Genomic DNA, 23,670 nt, shown 5'->3' with positions numbered 1-23,670 from the left:
GAGGGCGGGGCGAGCGAGCGGCGCGCAGTCGGCGGCGGCCATGGCTCCGAGCGCGCAGGCCGGTGGCGGCCGCGGGCAGGCCCCGGGCTCGGGGCTCCGCCAGGGCATCCGCGCCGTCTTGCTGGGGCCGCCCGGCGCCGGCAAGGGCACCCAGGTGAGGGGGGCGGCGGAGACCCGGGGCCCTGTCCCAAGAGGTGCCCGGGCCCTTCGTCCCGAGCCCTTTCCCTACCGCCGGCCGCAGGCGCCCGGCCCTCCCCCACCCGCAGGGGCCCAGGCGTCCGGGCCTCTCTCCTGGAGAGACCCAGGTGTCCGGGCTCCCTCGCTCTGAGCGGCTCAGCTCTCTGCCCCCTGCCCCCCCCCCGGGGGCTCAAGGATCATCTCTCCCGTCCCCCCAGCCCAGACGGGCCCCAGCGGTCCAGCCTCCCCCACCCCGAGGGGCCCAGGCCGGGTGTCCCGGCCCCGCTGCCGGGTCGCCCCGCTGGGCCCAGGTGCGCCCAGCCCCGCCACGTGCCGGCCGGCAGAGCGGGACAAGGCCCGAGCAGGGCAGCGGGGGTGCCCTGCTCCCTGGCACCGCCTGCGGCCGAGCTCTGCCGAGCTCTGCCGGGGTGGCGCGGCCGGCCCCAGCCGCGCCTCGGCCCACCCCCGGGTCCTGCCTGCGAGCGGCTCCCGTGCCCGCAATGGCCCTGCCTCGCAGCAAGCTCACCTTACACTTGCTCTTTCCCTTAGGCACCGAAGCTGGCTGAGACCTACTGCGTCTGCCACCTGGCCACCGGGGACATGCTGCGGGCCATGGTGGCCTCGGGGTCCGAGCTGGGCAAGCGGCTCAAAGAGACGATGGATTCAGGGAAGCTGGTGGGTAGCGGTAGGATGCCCTGGTAGGGGAGACAGCCTGGCAGCACCTGTAATAACAGCAATCAAAACTCACCCTCTAATGAGAAGCCTGTGTGACAAAGCCTAATTAGAGAGGAGGAAGGACAGGATGCAGGGTGAAGGCAGGAGTGTGGGGTTCTTCCCTCTCTCCTGCAGAAGAAACATCCTATTAAAAAAAAAATCCTTTCTCTTCAAAGTTCCCAGATGCTAGCAACTTGCAGGTCCCTGCGTTGTTTTTTTTTCTCATGAGGGTTTTGCCCAGTTGTGGGCATTGGGTGCAGTCTGGGTTCTGGCTCGTGAAYGCTCATGATGCAAACCTTACTTCCTTGGAGCTGCAGGATGTTATGCCCATGCTTTGAGGTTTCTTTGTCTCCTCCCATAATGTCTAGACCCCTGTTGGGTGAAAAACTGCTGAGAGGTTTCATCTACATCCCAGCTCTCACATGACTGTGTGACTGCAACTGTTAAGGTGAAAATAGAGAYTTGAGAGTGTTACTGTGGTAGTTACAGTGGTGCTGTGCAATGCTGTGTGAAAGAGACTCGCTTGGGATCACAAAGAGACAGCACTTAGGATCTCAAACACATTCACCTTCTGAGGATTCATCATCTTGCAAAATGCCTGAAATCTCTTGGGGAAGACCGAGGGATGGCAAATAGCAGTGAATGGCCCCCAAACTATGTAGTGAGGTGGATTTTGGGCATCATTCTGCTGGCTGTCGCAGGCTCCTAACACCTCAAGGCAAAACAGAGTTTGCAGTCTCTGGGATAGAAGAGTGACGTGGCTTATCTTCAGCCTCTGCTTGAAGCTTGCGTTGCAACACTGAGTATGCAATACGCCAGCTGGTTATGAAAGATAGGGAYGTTATCTAGGAAGACTAGTGCTATCTGTCGTGCATGTGTTGCAGAGGACACCAGGCTGCTCCACATGTATATCCTAGCAGCATATTCTGGCTTTGAGATAAATTAGTTGAAGGGAGYGCAACAGTGTTCAGAGCCCAGGATGGTTATTCATGCTTGATTACAAAGCAGGACACCTTTCCCCAAAAGGGAGGGCCGCAATAATCAGAAAAGCACAGAAGTAACTTGTTGCTTCACCCAAACCACCCTCTACCCATACACCTGTCCAGGGCTCTTGTTTCTCTRCGTGATAGTCTGGTCCCAAATCCTGCTAGGTCCTAGCTGGAGAAAACTGCATTGCTGCTGGTGGAGAAAGCTATTCTCAAATAAACAGCTATTGTTGGGGCTGCAGTATCTATTTAGTGTTCTCGAAATGCTGCAGCATAGAAAAGGAACTAATCCCAGTGGTATGCTGAGATCATGGCATGGGAAAAACTAAGCAGCAGGCAGAGCTTGTCAGCAACTATTTGGGCGTTTACCTTCACACTAGGTTTACGAGTCAATGAACAGCTCAAGGGCTTTACCCTTCCTGGCTGGGCCTGCCTACCCAAGGAGATTTGTGCATGAAGGGTACAAAGTAACAGGAATTAAAGTTTACGTTGATATCAGTGTTGGCTGTATCATGAATTGGTTTAAAAGTAATTTGTAGATAGTTTGTCTTCAGGCTGACAGTCTTGTTTGAAATAGGGCAARCCTTGTTAATGTAATGCTGAGGTTAAAGCTCTCCTCTGAGTCCCTGCACAGGCCAGAGCATCCCTGGCTTGAAACATCTCATTAGCCATGTCTTAATGTTGACACTCGCAGGGAGTGCTTCCCTGACATGGGAACGTCTGAACATGCAGCGTTCGCCCTGTTACAATAGTCCTGTGCTGTTACTGCTGCCTCAGGCTTAGGACAGCTGTAAAAAGGCTCTGATGCCGGCTARGCACTGATGCAATGATGGTAGCTCTGCGGGCAGCTGCATGTAAAATCAGGGTGTGCCCTGCGCAGAGCTGGGCCAGTCCTGCCTCCTGCATGTCCTAACCATGCACGTATCTCTGCCCTCCGYAGGTGAGCGACGAGATGGTGGTGGAGCTGATTGAGAATAACCTTGACTCCCCTCCTTGCAAAAATGGCTTCCTTCTGGATGGCTTCCCACGCACTGTGAAGCAGGCAGAAATGGTACCTGAGCTCCCATCTGGGGACTGCTCCGGCATCGTCTTCCTCTCTGGAGATGGGAACCCCTTGGCCATGGGTCTGCCTCCTAAGTCAAGTGTTTTCTGTTGTAGCTGGATGAGCTCCTGGAGAAGAGGAGAGAGAAGCTGGATTCTGTCATCGAGTTCAGCATCCCCGACTCCTTACTTATCCGGAGAATCACTGGACGGTAACTCTTCTCTCCCAAAAATCTGGTGGATGGGAAGGGATTCCCTATTTTGTGGGAGAACATCCTTGTTTTGGATTCTCGGGTCATTCTCACAATGCTTAGGGCTAGCTGCAGTCCTGGTCTGTATTAGATTTCTGCTCTGTTTGAGCCTTCCTGCCCTGATCCATCACCTGCTCTCCCTGGCCTGAGCCAGCCTTCAGCAGAGCCCCTTTGTTGCCCTATAAATGCTGATAGGAATCAGTGTACTGGGTGACCCAGCTCAGATTTTAAGCCTGGTGTCTGACAGCTAATGCCYTCATGCTGTTGCTTCTCTGGTGCTATTATGCTCCCTTATGTGAGACAGGGCACTACTGAACATCCTGTCCAGGGTCAGCTGTGATCCTGCAGGGACAGAGACATCTCCCACTGTTCCCTGGTGGACTGCATTGCCCTCGCATCTTCCTGAGCCAACCCCCCTTTCCCAGTGAACCACCCCTTCTCCATCCTAATGCAGCTGCTTCCCCCCCAAAAAAAAAGTGCTTGAAGAGGTCCTTGGTACAGAAATAGCTAAAAGAGTTTTTCTTAATAGAGACTAATTGTCTTGCTGTCGCAGATGTTTCCATGCTGATGAACGGCAGGTTTGGGAGACCTTGTCCTCGCACAAGGGTACTTTGCTGACACTTGCTTTCTGTCTTAGGCTGATTCATCCGGCAAGTGGCCGTTCTTATCATGAGGAGTTCAGACCCCCGAAAGAGCACATGAAGGATGATGTATGTGAGCTCCTGAGGCCAGAGCTTATGTTGCTTTGGGTTTAGCTGGTGCTTTGCAGCATCCCTGGAAAAAACTGTTTTCATTCTCTCATATCTTCTGTCCTGCCTTTCTGGGGAGCATGGGGAACTGCCTGGGAAGCCTGGGCCAMCCACAGCTCAGGGAGCGCGAGGCCTGCAGGGATGAGTGAAGGGCATGGTGTTCGGCAGAGCCAGCCCGGGCTCTGCTAGCCTCAGAACTCATTCGACCCTGTCCATAGTTCACGCTGCAGTGGGCTGYGACTGACTTTCCTCCTGGGGAGCAAATGTAGCTGGCGTTTGTTCTCARTGCTCCTTGGGCTCCCTTTAGCAAGCAGAGTGGTATGTGAGGGAAAGGCCGTGATGCCGAATCCTCCTCTCTTTGGTGAGCTGCTCTGGGAGTTGGTTCGGCTGCCCTGCATTCGCTCCGCTCTCTTGTGCTGAGTGGGGACTTGCCTCTGCGGCTCCATATTGTAGCCTGACTTGGAGGAAGGGAACAGGGGTTGTCGTAACTGCACAGAGAAGGGGGGAGCGTGCCAGGCTGCAGCTAGCTGGAGACTGTCCCCTTGCTTCTCCCAGGTCACTGGAGAGCCTCTGATCCGCCGTTCAGATGATAATGAAACAGCCTTGAAAACCCGCCTGAAGGCCTATCACACGCAGACCTCCCCGCTGGTCTCCTACTACAGCAAGCGAGGGATCCACACAGCCGTGGACGCCTCCCAGTCTCCCGACGTGGTGTTTGCTAGCATCCTGGCAGCCTTCTCGAGAGCAACATGTAAAGACCTGGTTATGTTCATTTAGGGCTCCATCCTAGGATGGAGTTCTCCTTGTTTGGGTTTTTTTTTTTTCCTCTTTCTCTCTCTCTCTCTCCATCTCTCTCTGTCTCTGTCTGTTTGGGGTGAGGGAGGGTGAAGAGCTAAGCAGAGTAGAAGAGAAGGGGATGATGCAGCCCAAGGCAGGGCTGTGCAAATTCTCTATTAAACAAGCTGTTAACGGTCTCTATCTCAGTATATGTACATGTCAGTCTGTCTGCAGATGCTGGTGATTTGGCCCCTAGAGGTCGCAGCAAGCCCAACCTCCAGTCATCTGCTGCCAGAAATAGGGTTTGCACCCGTTTGGGTCAAAAGGCTTTTGTTTCCCTGTAGAGGTTTCTCCTGAGGAGAAAGATGCACTTTCTGCTGTTCCTGGCTGCTCTGCAGGGAACTAGCAGGAGAGTGGAGGTCAGGACTGAGCAGACGGGGTACAGATCTTCACAGGGTGCCCAACAGGTGATACTCTCTGACTGCAAGAAATAACACGAGGGTTGCTTGTGGGAAGCATGTGAAAGGCTGTGCGAGTTGGCTCGGGGAGCTGCTGTGGGGGAGAGAGCTTAACTGCGTATGTGAGTGCAGCTTGCTGCTGTTCAGGGCTGGGTGAGAGCTTGTTCTCACTTTGTGTTTCGTTCTCTGTGTGACAGCAAGTTTCCCTGGAGCAGTCTGTTTTCCTCCCCATTCTGATGACACTCATGGGGCAGAGAAAGAGTGGGTGAGAGATGGGGCTTTTCAGACTTGTCGTCTCAGGATCCCTAAACCTTTTCCAGTTGAGATGTGGACCTCCAATACAACAAATGTTAGTGAGATGCTGTTTTCTCTTAACAAGACAGTGCAGCTGCTTAGGATCTCCTGAGGATAAGAACAGGACTTGGGAGTCATTTTTCCCTCTTTGCTCTTTCTGTGGCTTTGGCCAAGGAGATGAAGATGTCTTAAGCCTCTCCTGATCCCAAAGTCTAAATAAAGCCTTATTTCAAAATGCATAGTCTTTCAAGGCCAGAGAGACAGTTATTAACCACTGCTTTCGTGTGCCCTTGAGCCAGCAACCTTCCTTATGAGATCATGGAAATGTTTCTTAAGAAAACCAAATAGCTCAGTTTGGCTCTCCATTTGAAGACACTGTGCATTACGGTTAGTGCCTCAGCCTTACGCTGCCATATAGCAACCCTATAAGCTAGCAATGACCTTTGTTCATGTAAGAATTCAGCTCTATCTAGAGGCCCCTGCTGTAAACACAGATTGGTGTCCTTTAGCTTTCCATACATGTTTGCTGACTTAGTGTTACTGAGTACCCTTCTTTTAGGGGAGATGACATGCCTCCCTCTGCTGTGMGGCAAGCTGCTGTGGGTGGTATGTCCAGGGCAGATGTCCAACCCTCAGGAATCCTTTACTTTTTTTTTTCCCTTGGTAATTTCTCTTTTGTCAGAAAATCACTCACTGTCCTTTTACATCCTTTCCAGGGAAACAACCTCTTCCCTTTCAGCGAACTGAAAATAACCCTAGAAACTGAAAGCAGTTGTCTTGTTGCTCTGGAAAGCATATGACTGCGTGGATATGGGTCTGAAAGTAACCAGCAGTTCTGATTTCGTCAGCAGCCCATGGTCCTCTGAGATTTCCCAGATGGTCGTTGCCTTGTTGATCGTGTCTCGCTTCCCTGTGAAAGGGCAGCCCCAGCACATAGAGTCAGTGTGCTAGGAGGTCAGAATAGTAGCAGCAGAACTATCATGTTCCAGGTAGCAGAGAGGAGAGCATACGTTAAAGCCGCCTCTTCATCTCAGTGATTATAAAGAAACTACAAGAAGTAGCTTTTATCTTGGCATTTCGTGGCCAGATCATGCTCCTGGATTTGGTTGAGGTTTTATTCTACAGTAAGAACATGTTCTTCCAGTCTCTGCTCCTTTCCCCCTCATGTTCACTTTGTATCCAGCTCACCAGTCTTTTTCAGCCATAAACCATGATTCATTTTGTTTTTTTTCCCTAAATCTATTTTTTTCTGTTCCCATTTATTCCAGCTGAGTGACTCCGTGAACCAGATGAGACACCACCAAACGCTGCACACTCTGCTACATCACCCATTGCATTCCTCCCTGGGACATGGGGGAGGCAGGGTGTTAACTGGGAAGGGGAATGATTGATAAGAGGGGAAAAGGAGGTGGCGGACAAGGGGAGGTGGGCTTGATTTGGTTGGCTTTTTTGGGGGGGGAGGAGGTTTGGGGATTTCTTTTTTATTTTTTATTCTTCAGAATCATTTTGAAGAGGAGATGGTTTTCTCCTTAGAAATCAATGTTTAGGGAGGCAAAACAATTGTAGAGGGAAACAACTATGCCAATGATCAGACCCAGGTCTTTGACCTGCTAGGAGGATAGGGCTAGATGCCATTTCAGGCTTCTTCAGGACTTGCAGTGTTTGTCTCATGCGCCTCTAGTATTCTGCGGCTRTTGTAAGGTTTATTGGACTTACTAAACTCGATTCTCGTCATTAAGGACCAAAATGAACAAGTGACTCATTAGCTCTGAAATGGAAAGGGAAAAGAGATGCCATGGTCTTTTCCTGGAATTTTTGTTTTCTCTTGTTCCACTGCATTCCTAAACCCCAGCACTTACTTCCCGAGGTTTTTCCACTGCTGAACGGAGGGGCCAKAGCTCTAGTCCAAGCATGCCTTACTTGGCGATAGGGTGACTTTTCTGTGATCTTGAGCAAACAGGAATTCACATAATGCTGAAGAAATGCAAAAAGAGACTTTCTTATTTCAAAAATGACACTTAATTGGTCATTTCTTTATAGATCAACTGGTGCCTTGTCTAAACTCTGAATGAATAATAAAATAACCCCTTTACATTTTGTATCTGTCGCTGTGTCTTCTTTGACCTGCAGACAGCGTGGAAGAAGACGGGGAGCAGACGACAGCCTACTAACACTTGAGCAGGGTGGATCTTTTGATCTGATCTTATCTCAAGGATGTTATTCTGTGCACTGAAAAATGTCTTTTAATTCCTCTTATTTCTTTTCCTTGCTGAGTGTGTTCCAATGCTGTATTATCACCGTAGCAATGTGGTCTCTTGCTGATTTTTGTGTCTGTTTCTTGATGTATGGAGCTGAAATCACTGAACCCCTGTGTGTCCTGATCCCTTCCTGGTCAGAGCTTCTTTCAGCTATTTTTATAGCTGACATAATTCCGAGCCATTTTYCCCCCCTCCCTTTGCATTGCTAGTGTGTGGAGCAGCTGATGTTCTTTTTCTTCCTCTCCTCCTGCAGCAATGGCAAGCCAGATAGCATCTTCTGTTTCTACTGATTTACCCTGTGCCTTTCATATCATGTTGCATCCTTTTGCCCCTTCCCCCCACCCCYGTGTGTAGTCTCTCTAGCTAAACACACACAATCTGTTCTAACACAGGCTTTGAAAGCATTTTCTTGTCTCCCTTTATCCTGCCACCCTGTGACTGGCTCTCTGAGGTATCCCAGAGAAAGGCTGTTCTTGATGTGCTGATGAAGGCTCTCTGTTTCTCCACAATGCCCTTTGTGCCACGGTTGCAGCCCTGCTTCTGTTTGGTGCTTTGATTTAGGCACTGTAGACAAGACATCAGAAAGTGTCAGGTTGCATACGCCCATTTCCTCCAGAAATGACTGATTTCTCCAGTGTTGTTAGGCTTTCTTGCTCCTCAGTCATTCAGTCTCCCTGTGCTCTAGTGTTTTCCTTACCTCTTTGATTAACGTTTTCTTTCCTTTGAAGGTAAGCTTGTGCTTCTCTGGCATTTGTGGTATTCTTCCCTCATTTCTTTTGATGATGGATGTTAAACTATGCTCTTCGTCACTATTCATGATCGTGTCTTTTCACTGCATGCCTACTGTTGTTTTAAAAACCTGTTCTGCCTGCTCTTCCGAAGTTTCTAGTATATGGGACTGGAGACCTGGCTCCTCTGAGTTGGGCTTCTTCCATTTGATCCCCAATTTATCCAAGTGTAGAATATGAAATGAATTATTGGGTTGCTGTGGGAATGGGTGCTGTGGGGAGGCTATTTAGCTCAAGCAAGCCCATGTCCTCTCTGCTTGGATCTGTTTTGTGACCTGTCTCTGTCACATTGACCTTGAATGTTTTCACAGCATGGGATGCTCTGCAGGTGCTGTAAATTCCTTCTGTTCAATGATTTCACTCTAGCAAGCTGCTTATCAGGCATTCTTTTGAAAAATGTGTTCATATTTCATACAAACAATTATTCAGCAACCATAAAAGGAAAAAATTCCTATTTATAGCACAAGGACCAACATCAAATAGGACACTGAATTCTCTCTGATAGAAGAGTGACCTGTTCTCTAATGCAGCAATACTTCTGCTGAAAAGCAGCAGTATCTTGGATGGGGGGAAGGGATGAAAAGCCCTGGGCCATCTCTTTCCATTAAAGATGTGCTGCAGTCCTAAAAATGTATGCCCTTCTCCCTTCCAGATGAAACCATCTGTGAAAAATATATTGTAGAAAAACCTTTCATTGTGGATTTGTGGTGAGTAATGGTGAGCCTGGTGACTTGTGATGGTCTTATATGGAACTGGTCTTAAGTTTGTGATCAATACCTGATTCCTGACCTTGGGCTGGGAGCAAGGGCAGTCATTGCAAAGAGTGTCTGCTGTGGAAAAGTAGCACAAATCTCTGGCCTGCACAGGGCTTATACAAAGGGTGATCGCAGTATGTGTATGTGCACAGCCCTGATGCAGAAAGAGCACGTGGGACTGAGGAACAAAGAACTGGCTGAGAGCAATGAATGTAGGGGTTGRAAAGGTGAAGAGAATGCGCTTTAGGCTGGTGCTGCACAGCACTGTTCCAGGGATGCACACAGTAACTGCTACAGAGAAGGTGAGTGCCTGCTTTTTTCTGAGCCCACCTCATGTGATTGTGTCTCTGCTCTCCCTTCCCTTTCCCTAGGAATGTCAAGCCATGYCTCCTCCACCATGGCACTACTGCTATCACTGGCCTTTGCCTGCTGCTGTTCTCCACTCCTACCCTGTCCTGTCCCTTTCCATGGTTTCCAGTATCTCTTTAAGAAGAGCTGCAGTGGATGAGACCAAGTGAGGCCCTGGGAGGTGGAGGACCAGGAGATGGGATTCCCCCTTCTGTTGCTGTGGCAACTGTTGCGAAGGGAAGTGGCAAACCCCCGCGACTGGAGAGGTGTGATGGGGAGGCTGCCTGGCTGCAGAGGAGTGCGATGGGGAGGCTCTGTGGCCGTGGAGGCAGGGCTGCAGTGACATCACGCCGGGGAGGTGGTGCAGAGCAAAGGCGAGTGGGAAAGGGAGAGCGAGGGAGACTGCAGAAGCAAGGGAGCTGCATCACGAGTGAGCTCCAGGGCGAGGTAAGAGACCCTCTGGGGGCAACGGGTCAGGGCAGACTCCATGGGTGGGTGCAGGGTCAGAGCCTTCCTCAGCATCTTTCTGGCTAACATGCTGATGTGAAGCTGGCTCTTTGGTAGCAGCAATACTGTACAATGCCCTAATACTTKGCACAGCAGGGCTTGCCTTTTGGACAGCTGGACCAGGTCAGAGCATAGATGGCTGGTGCTGAAGCTGCAAACATGTCCCCCAGGATACCAGTTTGTACCAGGAGYAGCTGAAACTCCTGGATGGTCTAAAGGGACTGGAGAGCATCTCTGGTCTATCGGGAGAGGGGGACCAGAGTTCCCTCAGGACTAAGCCACAAATCATTGAACAAACAAGTCAGAAGTTTGGAATCCCAGTCTGCCCAGTCTGCATCTAGCTAACAGAGGGCTGTAAGCAGGACTAGTGCACTGGGACACAGCCCAGCAGTGTGCATTTGGGGTTGATATCCTGAACTACACATCTCCAATAACCTCAACACTTACCCTGCCAATGCAGGAAGCAGTAGTTCTGGGGAAGGCTGGACCAGGCGATCAGGTGTGTGTTTATTGCCAGGAGCTCTCTGGATGTTGATCCTGGGGATCTGCAGACCTGGAATGCAGAATAATGAAGTCCTTGAAACTGTCCTGGATGTCATGTTGCCTTTTAGCATAATGGTTGCATAACGGGATCCAATCTGCTAGCAGAGAGAACAAGGGGTGATGGTCACCTTTGCGCCCTGCAGCATCCCAGTGGTACCTAAGCACTGTCCTGGCCAATGGCCAGGGGGTGAACTTCATCTCCCTCTAATCCAAAAGCTGGGCTCGTTCTTTCACTCTAATGCTTGAAAAAGCTGGTGATCTTACAGCTCTGATTTCATGGCAGAGAGGCATACAGATTCTACACCTACAAGCAGGCTGGAGAGCAGAGCCCCGCAGCACGTTAGCAGGCTAGAAAGTGAGTTCATTAGCATCAGCTCAATCTATGCTAACCTGACTTTCTTCCACCAGAACCCACAGTGCGTATGACTGAGGAAAGTGCATCTGGGTTTACAAACCCATTGCTGGCAGTCCTCTGTGGGTGTCATAAACCAGTTACCGGGGTGGAGATGGATAAGGAAAAGAGCAGAATCTCAGCTGGGCTGAAGAAACCCTGTTTGAAATCCAAGAGCAGAAAGGAGCCAATGCCCTTGTCACAACAGTTTTGTTAAAGTAACTTTCACATGTTAACCATGTCTGCAGACCACAAGAAATCATCTAAATGATTGGGGACAGCAGCGGGGCCATGGAGAGATGCAGCAAAGAATGCTTGAGTGTATATGAGAGAGTAGAAGTGCAATAATGAGAATAAATATGCCTTAATTAGGCAAGGCTGTTGATACAAGGTGCATGACCCTCCCTCATGAAGGCACAAATGCTGGGTCTACGTAGAGCATTTGGGAATAGCCTGGGGTAGCTATGCTGCAGCTTACTTTATGGTAAGTCTGCAAACAGGAACAGCTTGTGCTGCTGTSTGTGACTTAAACATGGTAGTGTTGAGTCAGAGACCCCACAGCTGGAGACTTTCAGGAACAGGCTGGTTGAGGGGAGGTTGCAGTGTTATCACCCAGGTGGCTCTGTGGCCAGCTGCATTTGGTGTCTCTGACATGGGCACATGAGAGGAGAGGCTCTGCTAGCAGCTGTCTATGTACTGCCTTTCAGTGGGAGGGAGCCAGCAGGGACCTGCTGTGGATAGGCCCAAGCAGTCACAAATGCCCCTGCCTGGCACTGCCCAAACTGGGCTCCAGTTTACGGTTTGTAAAGGAGATAGGGAGGAGTTAACGCTGTCCTCCTGCAGTTTCCTTCCCTGACGTTAGTTGCTGGCCATGCAGAACGGCAAACATAGTAAGGACTGTTCCTAAGTCATATTTCAACTTGATTTTTCAAGGCTATTCAAAATTTAGTGGGGACACGGGACCAAGACCTTTTACAAACAGAAAGCCCCATGCTAAACCTCCTAGTCTCTGACCTTCTCCACTGCTCAGCTGTTTCTCCTTGCTGTTCCCCTTATAACTTGCCTGCATTGTGAAGGGAACGATCACGTGAATATTACATAGTCTGTGGCTCCACATCAGCAAAGCAGTCGAGCCTATAACGTGCTTCTAGTGCTTTCATGCATTCCACAGCCATGCTGTATTCTCCACATCTGGTCACTACTGGCAACCACTGGGCAGATGTGGGACCTTTCTTTAGTGCTTCTTTTGCCCTTTGGTGCAGGAGGAAGGATGGCAGGTGATTTCACTTGCCAGAGATACAGCATAGATACACTGGGAATTTGTGATCTGCTGATATTTGGCCCCTAACACTTGCCTGCCTAGGAAGAGAGGACTACAGACCTGGGAGCTGCTGCAGAGGCTTGCTGCCTTTTGTACCAGTGTCCAGAGAGGGCCCCATCAGCTAAGCCAGGTCCTGCGTGATGTTTTAATCCCTCCTGTTCCATGGTCTATCTTAGCTGTGACTCCACTGCAGTGACTGTTTTCCAGTTCCTTTGGCAGGGACACACGCAGGCACTCACAGAAGTGTATCTTGTGTTTGTTTTCACTCCTTATCTGGTATGTTGAAAGGTGCGCCAGGGAGAGCGGATGGGTGTGTTTCTGCTACTGCCTGGGCCACTCTGGAGTCTCCCTAAACCTCAGCTGGAATTTCTCACTGCTGAGGTGGCTGTTTGTATAATAGCCAAGGTCACCTGAGCAATCAATAGTTCCCTGCTTCCTAATGGAAATATTATCCCCCTGCTGGGCCAAATCAGCATTCACATTTTTGCTGGAAGCCTGGCCTTAGCTGTCATTAACTCTGAGGGGATCTACAGGGATGAGCTGCTAGGGCCCTACCCTGTTGCTTCTTTTTAATTCCTACCAATATCACCTTTTCTCTTTGGAGCTAACTGAGAAGGGCTGGAAGCATATGGAGAAATTGCCAAAGCTGTCTGACTCTCTTCAGTCTCAGCCTCTCTCCTGGCTTTCCACCAGCAGCTCATTCTCTTTGCTTGCTGCTCTGAGAGCAGTCAATGGGATTTACATAGCCAAGTGCATTGCTAATATAAATCCTRATCCACAGGCTCCAGGAGAACTTGGTTCAGCCACTTCTAGCAAAAGAAAAGCTGCTCCTTTCACGCAGCAGGACCTGCATCTTAGGTCAGGCAGAATCCGAGCTGGAAGACAAGACACCCATAGTAAGGCTCCATGGCTGCAAATAAATTTCCCTTGCAAATAGGCATAGGCACTCTCTCCCTGGAGCCTGATTTCTGCTAGTTCCATCACAGACATCCAAAGGCTGGACCATGGCTCTGGGCTTTGGAGTTTCCTCTCAGTGGAGAAGACTGTGAGGTTTGTTTTGCCTTTGGGACAGCTGGAACATCCTTGCTGTGTATTGTTAGCACCTCTGTCACTTCCAAACCAGAAAAGATCACGGAGACCCAAGAAAAACGCACTTCTCTTCAGTGACACTCTTCTTTCTGCCTCACACATGCTTTTGTTGCCATCTCTTGCATGCCAAATGCAGGAACAAACACTGGGGTTTGGCAGGTCTCGAGGTCTTGGCTTGTAGGATGGGAAAGAGGCGTTCTTGGTCCTCAGCCCAGGGATAGGGCTCTGCTCCACGTCCACTGCCAGCCTCTCCAGCTGTGATTCTGTTGCTTATCCCATGCTGACAGCACTGTTCTTACACATCTGGAGCTAAGTGGCACCCACTCCTGGGTGCTAGACTCTGAATCCTGCAGGGAATCCATGGAGAGGGAGTGGGAATAGTTGGAGCAGGAACCAGAGCTATGCAAACCCCAGCATGTCACTGTGGCTGAGCTGCATGTTCCAGCAGGAAGCACAGGAGTCACAGTGCTGCACTGAGAGGCTTTTCCCCAAATCTGCGTGACTGCAGCAAAGGAGGCTGTGTAAAGTGAGGCTGTTTCTGTTTTGCTTACATAGTGCTGCTGCTGCCAACGGTTGCCCCCTGAGAGACTGCAGGGGGAGGGATCCTGTGACTTGGAGATGGCTGGGAGGCACTTGGCAGCTGCTTGGGTTTTAACAGCATGGGATCTCTCCTAGCACTCAAGGCAACTAGGATGGCAGCCTGGAGCAGAGAGGCCAGGTCTGGACAGATGAGAGATGGCCGTAGCTGGAGCCTCCCCAATAGATGCTATGGAGCTACAGCAGGGCCTAGTTTCTAAGCGGGGGCTGAGGTCCAAGCGTGCACTGACCACCCTATAAACCTCCTGCTCARTTCTCCACTGTGGACAGTCCAGCCTTATCAGAGAGTGTTTAAGCAAGCTAGCCCTCGTTCTGACTAAAGCAGCCCATGGATGAGACCAGCCCTGGAGAGGAAAAGGGTTCTTATGGTGGTGCAGGGAGCTGGGAGCAGAGGGAGGGATAAGAGGAATTTCCTGGCTGCGGTACCCATGGGCTCTGTTTGAAGGAAAGTCAGAGAGAACAGGCTTGCGGTCTTGGCATCAGGCAAGGAGAGGGAAAGGGTGGGTCGGTGACAAACCCCAAAAGAACAAGCCCTGTTCACCTTTCCATGCCAGTCCAGGCATGAAGGATGCTCCAAACTACAGCTTCCCTCTCCCCCCRCCCACCCTGTTCTGTCACAGAGCAACAGCAGAAAACAGAGCACAAGGCTCCTGAGGGAGCAGCTCTGGACTGAAGTGGGCTCAGGGCAGGGGCCTGGCAGCCAAGTGTCAGGCTGGGGAAATAACATGAGACAGGGGGACCCTAATCAAGCTGATTTTCAAAGTGAAAAGCTCATACATTTCCCACCTGGTAAATGCTGGCTTAGTCCTCTGGAAAATGAGACAAGTTTTCCTTGCTGCGGGGCCAGAGGAGTGTATGCTGGGAGCACTGTGTTGCTTTCCCCATCCCGGCTACAGACGGGAGGTGCTGCTGGTGGGTTCCAGAATCATTCTTCTTTCCCCTTTTCACAGCTGTTGCTGGTTATGAAAATGGGAACATTCCCCAGCCATTTCTCAGCAGGAACTGCCCTTTCCAGGGCTGACCGCATAGGCCATTTCTTCTTCCCTCCTCCTCACTGTTGCAGATCTGGGTATGTTCTAGTCTTGTCCAAGCACTGTCCTTCTCTGCTCCCTATTTTTCTCTGTTTTGATCCTCAGATGGCGCATAGGAGAGGCCTGTGGATCWGGCTTGTGAGGGGAAAATGTTTATTCTTTGGCCTTAGATCAATAAAATTCTTCAGCCAATTCTCTTCCCAAAGCACAGAGAAAGAAATAAGAAATGCTGAGATCAGTCCTGCTGTCGGGATTTATTTCCCAAGCTGTCAGTCTGCAAGTAATTTGTTCTTAGCAACACAGAGATTCTCTTACACCGGTTACCATCCTCTCTCTTTACAGCATGTGAGGAAGACCACACCTCACAGGAGAGCTGCAGGTACAATATCATGGCATCTTTCAGGAAATTCATTATTTCTTGTTACATCTGATGCTAGCTTAGCAGACCTTGAGCATGTGACTGCAGTACAGACAAGAGAACATTGGACAGAGCATAACAAAGACAGCAATGAAACAGCCAGACTTATTGCTACTATAAGCTGTGGATATTCAAAGCTTAGGAAGATTCACAAAGGAATCAAGCATTTCTGTAGATAGCAAGATTGTACAGAAATTACTGTTGACTACAGCTTCAGCAGGATAGCAGACCCCAGGGCTGAAAGCTTAAGCCAGTTTCTGAGAGAAAGGAGCAGATCTAGCAAGAAAGGGAAATGACTCCACCTCAGCCTACTTGCACTGTCTTTTGCAGCACTCAGTGTTGGCTACTCAGAAGACACTGATGGCACAGAAGTAGGCGGATTCAGGCCACATCCTATTCAGCAGGTTGGGTGTTCCACTGGAAAGCCCAAATGGTGTAACTGAGCTAATTCAGAAAGAAGTTGTTTGGCTAATGCTGAGGTGTCAGTCTGAGTAACTCCTTCCACTCTCTCTTCCACTTTTGCTGTGCGGTGAGGCAGGAAGCTGGTTTTGGGACCCCAGGCAGAAGTCAGCGAGCGGGCAACAGCCTCTGTTCTAACTGGCAGATGAGTGTGTTAGCACCAGCTCCCCTGTACTCAGTTCCCTTCCTGACTCCYAACTGCACTTGAAGACAAATTTCCCTCGCTCTTTATGTTACAGCTGGGAAAATTTTTGCCACCAGTGTTAAATAGTTGGTAAATTTAGGAGGAAATGCTGCTTCATACATCAAGGAGTTAACCTTTGGAATTGCTTTGACAGTTTGTTGAGTCAAATATTGTAACTGGATTTGAAAATATCCTGATGGTTTTATGACCTTTAACAATGTTTGTACTTCTGCACCAAGATAAGTCCTGCCAGATTGCTCCGAGACATGTCCAGATCCCCTTAGAGAGATCAGGAAAGAATTCTCTTCCTTTCTTTCCCTGTCCTTTTGTGATTAGCACTGCTCAGCTTGTTTCTGTAAAGCACAGGAATAACCTGCAGCCAGAGTAGTGTGGCCTGAAGTGCTGAGTACACCATGTGACCAGTTCCCGTGAACCCCGCTTTGGGTATGAGAATGATCTCTAGAACATGGGACTTCAGGAGATACTGAGGTGTGCTTGTTTTGGAAACTGTTTGCCTCTGAGACAGAGCAGCACAGGGTTGTGACTCAGGGGAAAGCAGTACTTTATCTCCGTCCTCAGGAACAGACAGCAGGGTTTGAGCCTGGTTTGCCTGAAAGCTCCTGAAGAGACCTGAGGGGTTCAGGTCTCTCCCCAGSAGGGCAGTGACCTCCTGGTGGGTAAAGGAGTGTGGGCATGTCCTTTCCCCTACMAAGGGGAAAACAGTGATTTTTGCTTTTGTTCCTTCTCTTTCACARTTGCCAGCACAGGGCTACGAAGGTTGAGCGGTGGCTCTTGGAGGATGCTATTTCACAGTGACCTTCCCAGGGCCATGGCCAAAAGGGCTCCTTGTAAGGAGAGGCCCTGCTAGGGCAAGCCCTATTTTTGTCTCTCTAACAACTTTCTCTTACTGGGTGTTAACTGGTAATGCTTTTGGGGGATCAGGGCTCAAACCTCTTTTGCAGMCAAGTAGCCCTAGGACCTGGCCTCGGCCAACACCTGCCCACGAGAGGAGCTCCCTAGTGCTCAGTCTGATGGGACCTTCTCCCATTAGCAGGTCACTGCAAGGAGTGGATTCTACCAAGGCAGCAGGGACGCAGCAAAATGCAAGCCCCAGAATTGYGGCGCCTGCTCTACTACAAAGCAAAATAGGTCGTGCATCAGCAAATGAAAAAGGACAGATGGTGCCTGCTAATACAGCTTAGTTTATGGCCTGCAGGATTAACCCACTAGTTGTCATGCCTGCAGAAGACAGGAAATGGGTGGGCCGGATGGAGGAAATCTGTGGTGTGCCCAGCCCCACCTGTGTTTGTAGGATGCACTGTCTGGAAAGGATGTCAGAGATGTTGCGAGGTTTTGAGAGCTGCTTAAGGCCTGCCAGTTTCTCTGCTTGGGTCTGGGCACTAGAGTTGGTATCTAGTACCAAACCTTCCCATCTAGCTCTAGTTGTCACASTCCCTCTGCAAATGTCAGCACCATAGGGAGACAGACACCGAGCCATGCAGGGACCCTCAGCAGAGGCAGGGACAGCGTTTGAGGCCCGCTCACTGATAATCTCCGTGCAGGAGAAGCCCACAGTTTCCTGCCATGTGCCAGCAGGRGACAAGCCTCCAGGTCAGCCTTTTGAACTCCCAAGCATCCACATGTCTGCAGGAGTGAGATACAACRCTGAAGCAGAAGCCTCAGGTCTTTCAATGCCTTCTCTGTGACACACTGTTCTCCTTTCCTGGAAATCAGGCCAGTGCCTCAGTCTGTTCTCATTGCAGAAGTCAAGCTCTGTACCAGTGCTGTAGCTTCTCAGCATCTGCTGTCTGAGGGCAGACCAAACCCTTCCCTAGTCCTTCATGAATGATTCTCCTGAAAAATTCATGTTGATCCATACTGCCTCTCCTGTAGCAAAATCTGGTCACATCCTGAAAGATGCTGAGTGCCCTGAACAACAGCTGCCATCCAGAAGGAGGAAAACATCCAGAGCTGGCACTAGACTCCTGCACTGTCACACCATCTCTGTCTCTCTTGTGCTTGCTGCTGGCACCTGGCTCTCCCCAGGGAGTGCCCAACCACCACCACCCTGGCACATGGTGTGCCCTGGACAGGCAGCTGGCTCCAGCTGTCAGAGGTGTTTGTCACCCCCATCTTCTAGCCACAACCAGCTGTTACAGGCACCACGGTTTTCTCTAGTGACTAATTTGCCTATGTTTATGCCAACACCAAACACAATAGTCTGTTTAAGAGCTCGAGTGAGGAGGGAGTCTGGCTGTTCCCTCTTACTGAAGGGATCAGACCAGCACTTTCCTGATGGCAGCCCCTACTGTGCTAAACCTTCTCAGTTATAAATCCCACATGATTAGGGAGAGCAGGTCACTGGTAAGAGTGAATYGAGAGTGGGGATCATTGTTACTTCTATCCCCAAAGCTGTACAGTGCAGGATAGCAGGTGTACAAACAAATCAGAACAGCCTGTACTTTTATCACAGAAGGAAATGATTATTTTGTAGAGGGGAAAAGCGTATCAGATTACTATTACAAGTAGTTGGTTAGAGCTCCCTACCTTTACGTCACTGCTGAAGTAGACGGTAGTTATCTCCGAGTCCCTTTTCATGTTCTCCTTTCCGTGTGTATCAGTGATGGTGCCAAGCCCATGGCCCACCTAGCTGGCTGAGACCTGAGGGGAAATAGGATGGTGGGCAACATAAGCATTTGAGCCTTTAAGTTCCTCCCCCTCGAAATCTCCCTGCCTCCCACCTCTTTTATCAGCTGCTGACAAGACTTGCAACATGTGTAGGTGGCTCCCAAGCTTATGAGATGATTCCCTGCTCCGCATATCTCCACTCGCGAGAGCATTCAGGATTTCAAGGAGGGGGAATACAGTGTTCCTCTGTCTGCAAGCCTGTTTTGCAAAGGACACACAATACTTTCAGGGTGCTCCATGTGAAAAGTCTCTCCCAGGATTTCACATGACAGCATATTCCATGGAAAGTCATAGCAGCGAGTGGGAAGATCGCTGTGCTCTCTGTGTGGGTGTTAGGAGGGAGCAGAGTGTGATGGGAGAGGAGGTGTAACCACAAAGTGAAGCAGAGCAATCCTCTTGGAAGAGCCTTGAATTTCTGATCTCAGGGCTCCCATCTCCTGCCTTCTTTTCTTCATTTAGAAGAATGTCAATCCTTGTTAAAGGAGAAAAAGGGAATAAAGCAGAACCATCTCTTCCTTTCCTGTACATATCTCATGGGACCACAAGAAGTAAACAGAACACAAACTAACTAGATCAACCCTGAAAGTGTGTGCAGAGTTGCACACCAGGGAGATCTCTCTCCAGTCGCTGGTGTCTTCCCTGGAGAAAAATGAATGGCCGTTAATGACATCTCCACCCGAGAAATGATCAGAGTGCACATCATTACAAACCAGTGTKTCCCCAGGGCTGCAGAAAATGACCCCAATGAGCTTTAGTTCTTGAATACACAGCTGCTACCTCATGTATGCAAAGCATCCCTTACCACAGATCTCAAAGCTCTCACGGCTAAGCTTCGCTGAACCCCTCTCAACAGACCGAGCCTGCCAACCCTGCTTTGCACATGGGAGAACAGAGGAGGAATCAGGGAGGCCAATGTGTTCTTGGCACAGCTGTTCAGAACAGGGAGCCTGGATAAGATGCCCACACTGCATCACTAACAGGTTTAAAATTACCTTTGTGCTACTTAGGTCTGTGGCGTCCTTTTGCCATCATCTAGAGCCCGAGATGACAGCAACCTCCCAGGTTTGCCTGCAGGGTGTCACAGCACGTATCTGGCCGTATCTGTACCCTATGACAGGGTTTGTAGGCAGGTCCTCAGAAGACAGCCCTTTGAGCCGTCACCTGCATTTTGACACTGGTGAATCCCAATGCATCTAGATGCCTTCGACAGCACCGGCAGTCTCACCCAAGAACGGTCAAGATTTCAACCTGCCCAGATAGACTGCAGTTGAGTCATCCYGGCTATCCTGTCTGGCAAGAAGGAAGAATTCCTCAGTCAAAGCTCTCAGTTTAAAGCTATTCTCCTCTTTCCCTCATTTTACCTTGTCTGTGGCTATTTCGGAAACCAGCAACATGAGCTAGATATTCTCTAAACKCCATCTGTTCTGTAATGCACTGTGTGACCCATGAATAGCTGCCCATCCCTGCTTGGTTAAGGAGGGAGAAACCCTGAGAAGACCTATGCAATTCTAGAGAAAAGTCTGCTCCAGGGAGGGGTTCACACTTCAGCGCCAAAATGACCTGGAGGTTTCAGGCAAATTGAATCTTTGTGTGCCCTGAAATAGCTCTTTCAACATCCCTGTGTGTCCTGCAAGCCAAAGATGAGTGCACCAGGCAGCTATTTACCATACCTGTGATATATGGGTAACCAGGAAAGCGGGGGTGATGGGGAYGTGGCAGGAGCTGGAGTTTCTATTTTATCAGCCACAAACCAAAGTCGGCGCGCCTGTCTGCCAGTGCCCCACCACAGCAATATTCCCAGCCCCGGCACACCCCGCTSCCTCCACGCAAACGCTCCTAGTCTGAAAGCAGAGTTTTGCAATCCCTTCCSGGTAGCCAGCCTCTGCTTTCACTCTCTGAATTACAAAGGGGAGTTTTCATTACATCACCAGAGGTTCTTCCTCCTTGAAGCCAGAGACAGATCTTTCACTCTGCTTTGCAGGGGCTTTTGGGGTGTGGGTGGCTCAGGCAGTTCCCTGGAAAGCGGCACTGGGCCTCCCAAAGGCAGGTTCAGACCAGCCTAACCTCCCCTGCTTCTCTTATCCAGACAAAGAACAGCACCAGGCAGCAAGAGTAGGCTGCAACTGGTACCTGGACAAAGCATTCCCTGCATTGCTGCTGGAAGCCTTCCTGGGAGATACAACACTTTCAGGCAGCTTTAAAAGTCGCCTGTGCCAAATCCTGCTCTGATTTAAGCGGTGGGGTCAGAAGTCAGCAGCGTTCCAGCTTTCTGCCAGTGTAAGCAAGAGCAAATTTGCCTGAGCTGGGATTTGCTGAGTGGTTCAGCGAAGCATTTGAAATCTCACTCTTTTCTTTTTTTTTTTTTTTTAATCTTTTCAAATGTCCCTCAGTCAAACGGTCAGACTAGTGACAACTTCCCTGCAGCCTCAGGGAACAGCTACTCTGATCTCACTCCCAATCCGGTGACTTTCCAGTCAGTCACTTCCCCCTCCTTCCTGGCAGCRTGCTTCCATGTGCGCTCTCCTTCCGTTTTTCATTGTTTTTTTTCAGTTTGAATCAAAACGAACTACCATGTTGAAACTGTTCCCTGGTCAGAAACACGCTGAGCAGGAGCCTCTGCTCCTGGCAAGAGCTAGGGAAACTCTCCACAGAGAAACACCTTAGCTGTGGATAACTTGTTTTTGAGTAGCTGGTATGTCTGGACCACTGCAGGGTCACAACAATTAGAAGAAACCTGCACCCACTAGAATCAGAAAAGTGCTAAATTCACTCAGCTGTGCAAAGACTGGCAAAAGGCCTAAACAGCTTGGGAGCTGGGAAGGCAAAAGATGGTTCTGAAGCCTGCATGAGCCCCTCATATTTACCCTGGCCTCTCCCAGCCCTGTTTGTACCCTGATTCCTCATCTAAGGGAATGAAGAGTCATTTCTGCCCCGTCAGCACATCACGAGCTGATGCATTTCCAAGGGACTCCAGATGGTTTTGCTCTCTGTCTCTCTGTCTGCACTACTGGTAATTCAGGCCTGTCTCACATTAGCTTTTGAGATGAAACCTTCCCACAATTAGTTACAGTCTGTGCTCTTGTACTGCAAAGGACACAGGCTGAGCTGTCAGAGCACAGTCTGAGATCCGTCCCCCACACAAGTCCTGTTCAGGTTTCTCTGTTTCAGTCAGGAGTGTGATTTTTCTAGTGAAATCATCAAACCAAGACAGTCTGCTACAGATGGGTAGCAACAGCCATTTAAAGATGCCTCGTACCTGGCCCATTTCAGATAAGAACAGCTACTTTCACTAAAATCTCACCTTACACCAGTATAACATCTCTCCTTTCTTTCTCTGGCCTTCATTCCCTAACAGTGAAATGGGGAGAGCATGCTCTCATGTGTCGGTACACTGTGGGGGCTTTGCATCATAAGCATCACAGAAATATTAAGAACCTTCATTACTAACCACAACAAGTTATTATGACCAGGTAGTCTGCTAGGTACCAGAGCTCAGTAATTCCCACTGCTTAAGGGTAAAGTGCTCCACAGACACCCTGGTAAAATCACTGCCTCTCTTGGAACAGAACTGTTTGGCTTTCTTGCTAAATTAGGTTGTTAATAACAGGGTTCTCAATCCTAGGCAGGAACTGAACAGTCTGAGGCCAATTCTAAATGTGGTCCAAAGCTTCTAGCTGGGCCAAATCCATGCATCTTGTGGCAGCAATGCCAGAGCACAGCAGAGATGAGAGAGAACAGGCAAATGGTTGAGGAACACAAACTCTAGAGACAGACTTAGGTGCAGTAGGCAGTCTTGGATTACCACTAAGCAAGGGCATATGGCAGGCAAAGAATTAATTTAGAAAAGCATGGGGAAAGTAGTAACAGAGCTGGAAGAGTAATAGGAGGGGAGGAGGCTTCATTTGCATGCTCTTATGCAGGTGATAGATGCCCCCTGCACCTTCATTCATCCATAAAATGAGGAAGTGTCATCATTATCCCTGCCATACAGACAGGTACAAGGTCTTTGCCTGCAGCTAGTCAAACACCATCAGTACTGAAACACAGGTGCTTCTGACTCCTGGCCTGGGTCTGGTTCACTAAACCTTGTTCTTCATCCCAGAGGCAGTGAGGGAGGCCCTCTGCAGCAGGAAAGGAGCCTGGTAATCACTATGCAAATAGGCTTTACTGAGAGAAACGATTTCAGGGGTGACAGTAGCTGGAAGACACTGATGAAGCTGCATTTCCTCATCACATCAATAACTACAGTCCACCCAGTTAGAACCTGACAGTCTACAGGGAAAGCAGCTCCTCCTGTGCCTGATTTAACACGCACTTCACAGGCGCAGCAGATCTTTCTGCTTCGCCTCACCAGCACAGTAAGAGACAGCATCCTTCCCAGTAGCTTAGCTGCTTTCAGGCGGGAGACGAGGCTGGCAGACACCCGCAGGCACCGGGGAACCTGCTCCCAGCCTTCAAAGGAGGTGGGGGCTCTTCCGCCTGCGCACTGCTGCGGCGGCGGGCCGTAACTCCGCAGAGACCACCGGCCGAGGGCTGCGCGCCGGGCAGAGCCGCCGGACGGGCGAACACGGGCGGGGCCCTTCACGAGGGGGGCCGGGCGGGGGAGGCCGGCAGGCCCCAGCGTGAATTCGGAGGGACCCGCTCCGACCAGGGGCCGCAGCTCCAGCGTCCGGGCCGAGACGCGGGAGGCCCCGGGGCGCCGCCGCCTCCCTTGCGACTCACCGTTAGCGGCCCGGGTAGGCACCGGCTACACGGGGCGGGGGAAGGGGGGGGCCCGGGCCGCCCGGCGGTGCTGGCGAGGCCGAGGGCGGCCGGGTCGCAGGGAGCGGCCGCCTCGTCCCGCGCC

The 23,670-nt window shown here is 50.4% G+C and overlaps 3 protein-coding genes across 10 annotated transcripts in view; 2 read left to right on the top strand and 1 right to left on the bottom strand.

Annotated features, from left to right (window-relative positions):
* Positions 1–787, bottom strand: part of AZIN2 (antizyme inhibitor 2) — an 8,141-nt gene extending 7,354 nt beyond the window's left edge. For all 3 annotated transcript variants that reach the window (XM_085313809.1, XM_085313811.1, XM_085313810.1), the window contains exon 1: positions 704–787. The gene's annotated coding sequence lies outside the window, so the exon portion shown is untranslated. The remainder of the gene's footprint in view (positions 1–703) is intronic.
* Positions 7–20,237, top strand: AK2 (adenylate kinase 2). 6 transcript variants are annotated; one of them, XR_014896901.1, is made up of 9 exons: positions 7–154; positions 727–852; positions 2,818–2,928; positions 3,036–3,130; positions 3,807–3,879; positions 4,474–4,669; positions 5,351–5,502; positions 9,620–10,043; positions 17,191–20,237. XR_014896901.1 is itself a non-coding variant. In XM_085313815.1 (8 exons), the coding sequence occupies exons 1-8, from the start codon at positions 41–43 to the stop codon at positions 6,245–6,247; spliced, it is 951 nt and encodes a 316-aa protein (XP_085169941.1). In that variant the 5' UTR covers positions 9–40; the 3' UTR covers positions 6,248–6,709. The 6 variants fall into 6 exon arrangements, 3 of the variants coding, with proteins under 3 accessions (XP_085169943.1, XP_085169941.1, XP_085169942.1); XR_014896900.1 differs by having other exon boundaries at positions 9–154; positions 19,832–20,237; XR_014896899.1 differs by having other exon boundaries at positions 9–154; positions 18,890–20,237.
* Positions 17,633–23,670, top strand: part of RNF19B (ring finger protein 19B) — an 18,337-nt gene continuing 12,299 nt past the window's right edge. The window contains exon 1 of the mRNA XM_085313763.1: positions 17,633–17,788. Coding sequence (XP_085169889.1) covers positions 17,633–17,788 — 156 coding nt within the window. The remainder of the gene's footprint in view (positions 17,789–23,670) is intronic.

This window comes from Rhea americana, unplaced genomic scaffold (assembly GCF_003343005.1).
Source record: "Rhea americana isolate MKP2758 unplaced genomic scaffold, rheAme1 scaffold_396, whole genome shotgun sequence".
Taxonomy (NCBI): Eukaryota; Metazoa; Chordata; class Aves; order Rheiformes; family Rheidae; genus Rhea; species Rhea americana.
The sequence above is the reverse complement of the archived record's forward strand: the minus strand, read 5'-3'. Positions and strand labels throughout refer to the sequence as shown.

Excerpts from the sequence above, each read along its gene's own strand:
- AK2 (XM_085313815.1), top strand. The coding sequence starts at position 41 with ATGGCTCCGAGCGCGCAGGCCGGTGGCGGCCGCGGGCAGGCCCCGGGC. Across the intron at positions 155-726 it reads GCGCCGGCAAGGGCACCCAG|GCACCGAAGCTGGCTGAGAC; the intron begins GTGAGGGGGGCG and ends TCTTTCCCTTAG. Across the intron at positions 5,503-6,163 it reads GGACCTCCAATACAACAAAT|GGAAACAACCTCTTCCCTTT; the intron begins GTTAGTGAGATG and ends CATCCTTTCCAG.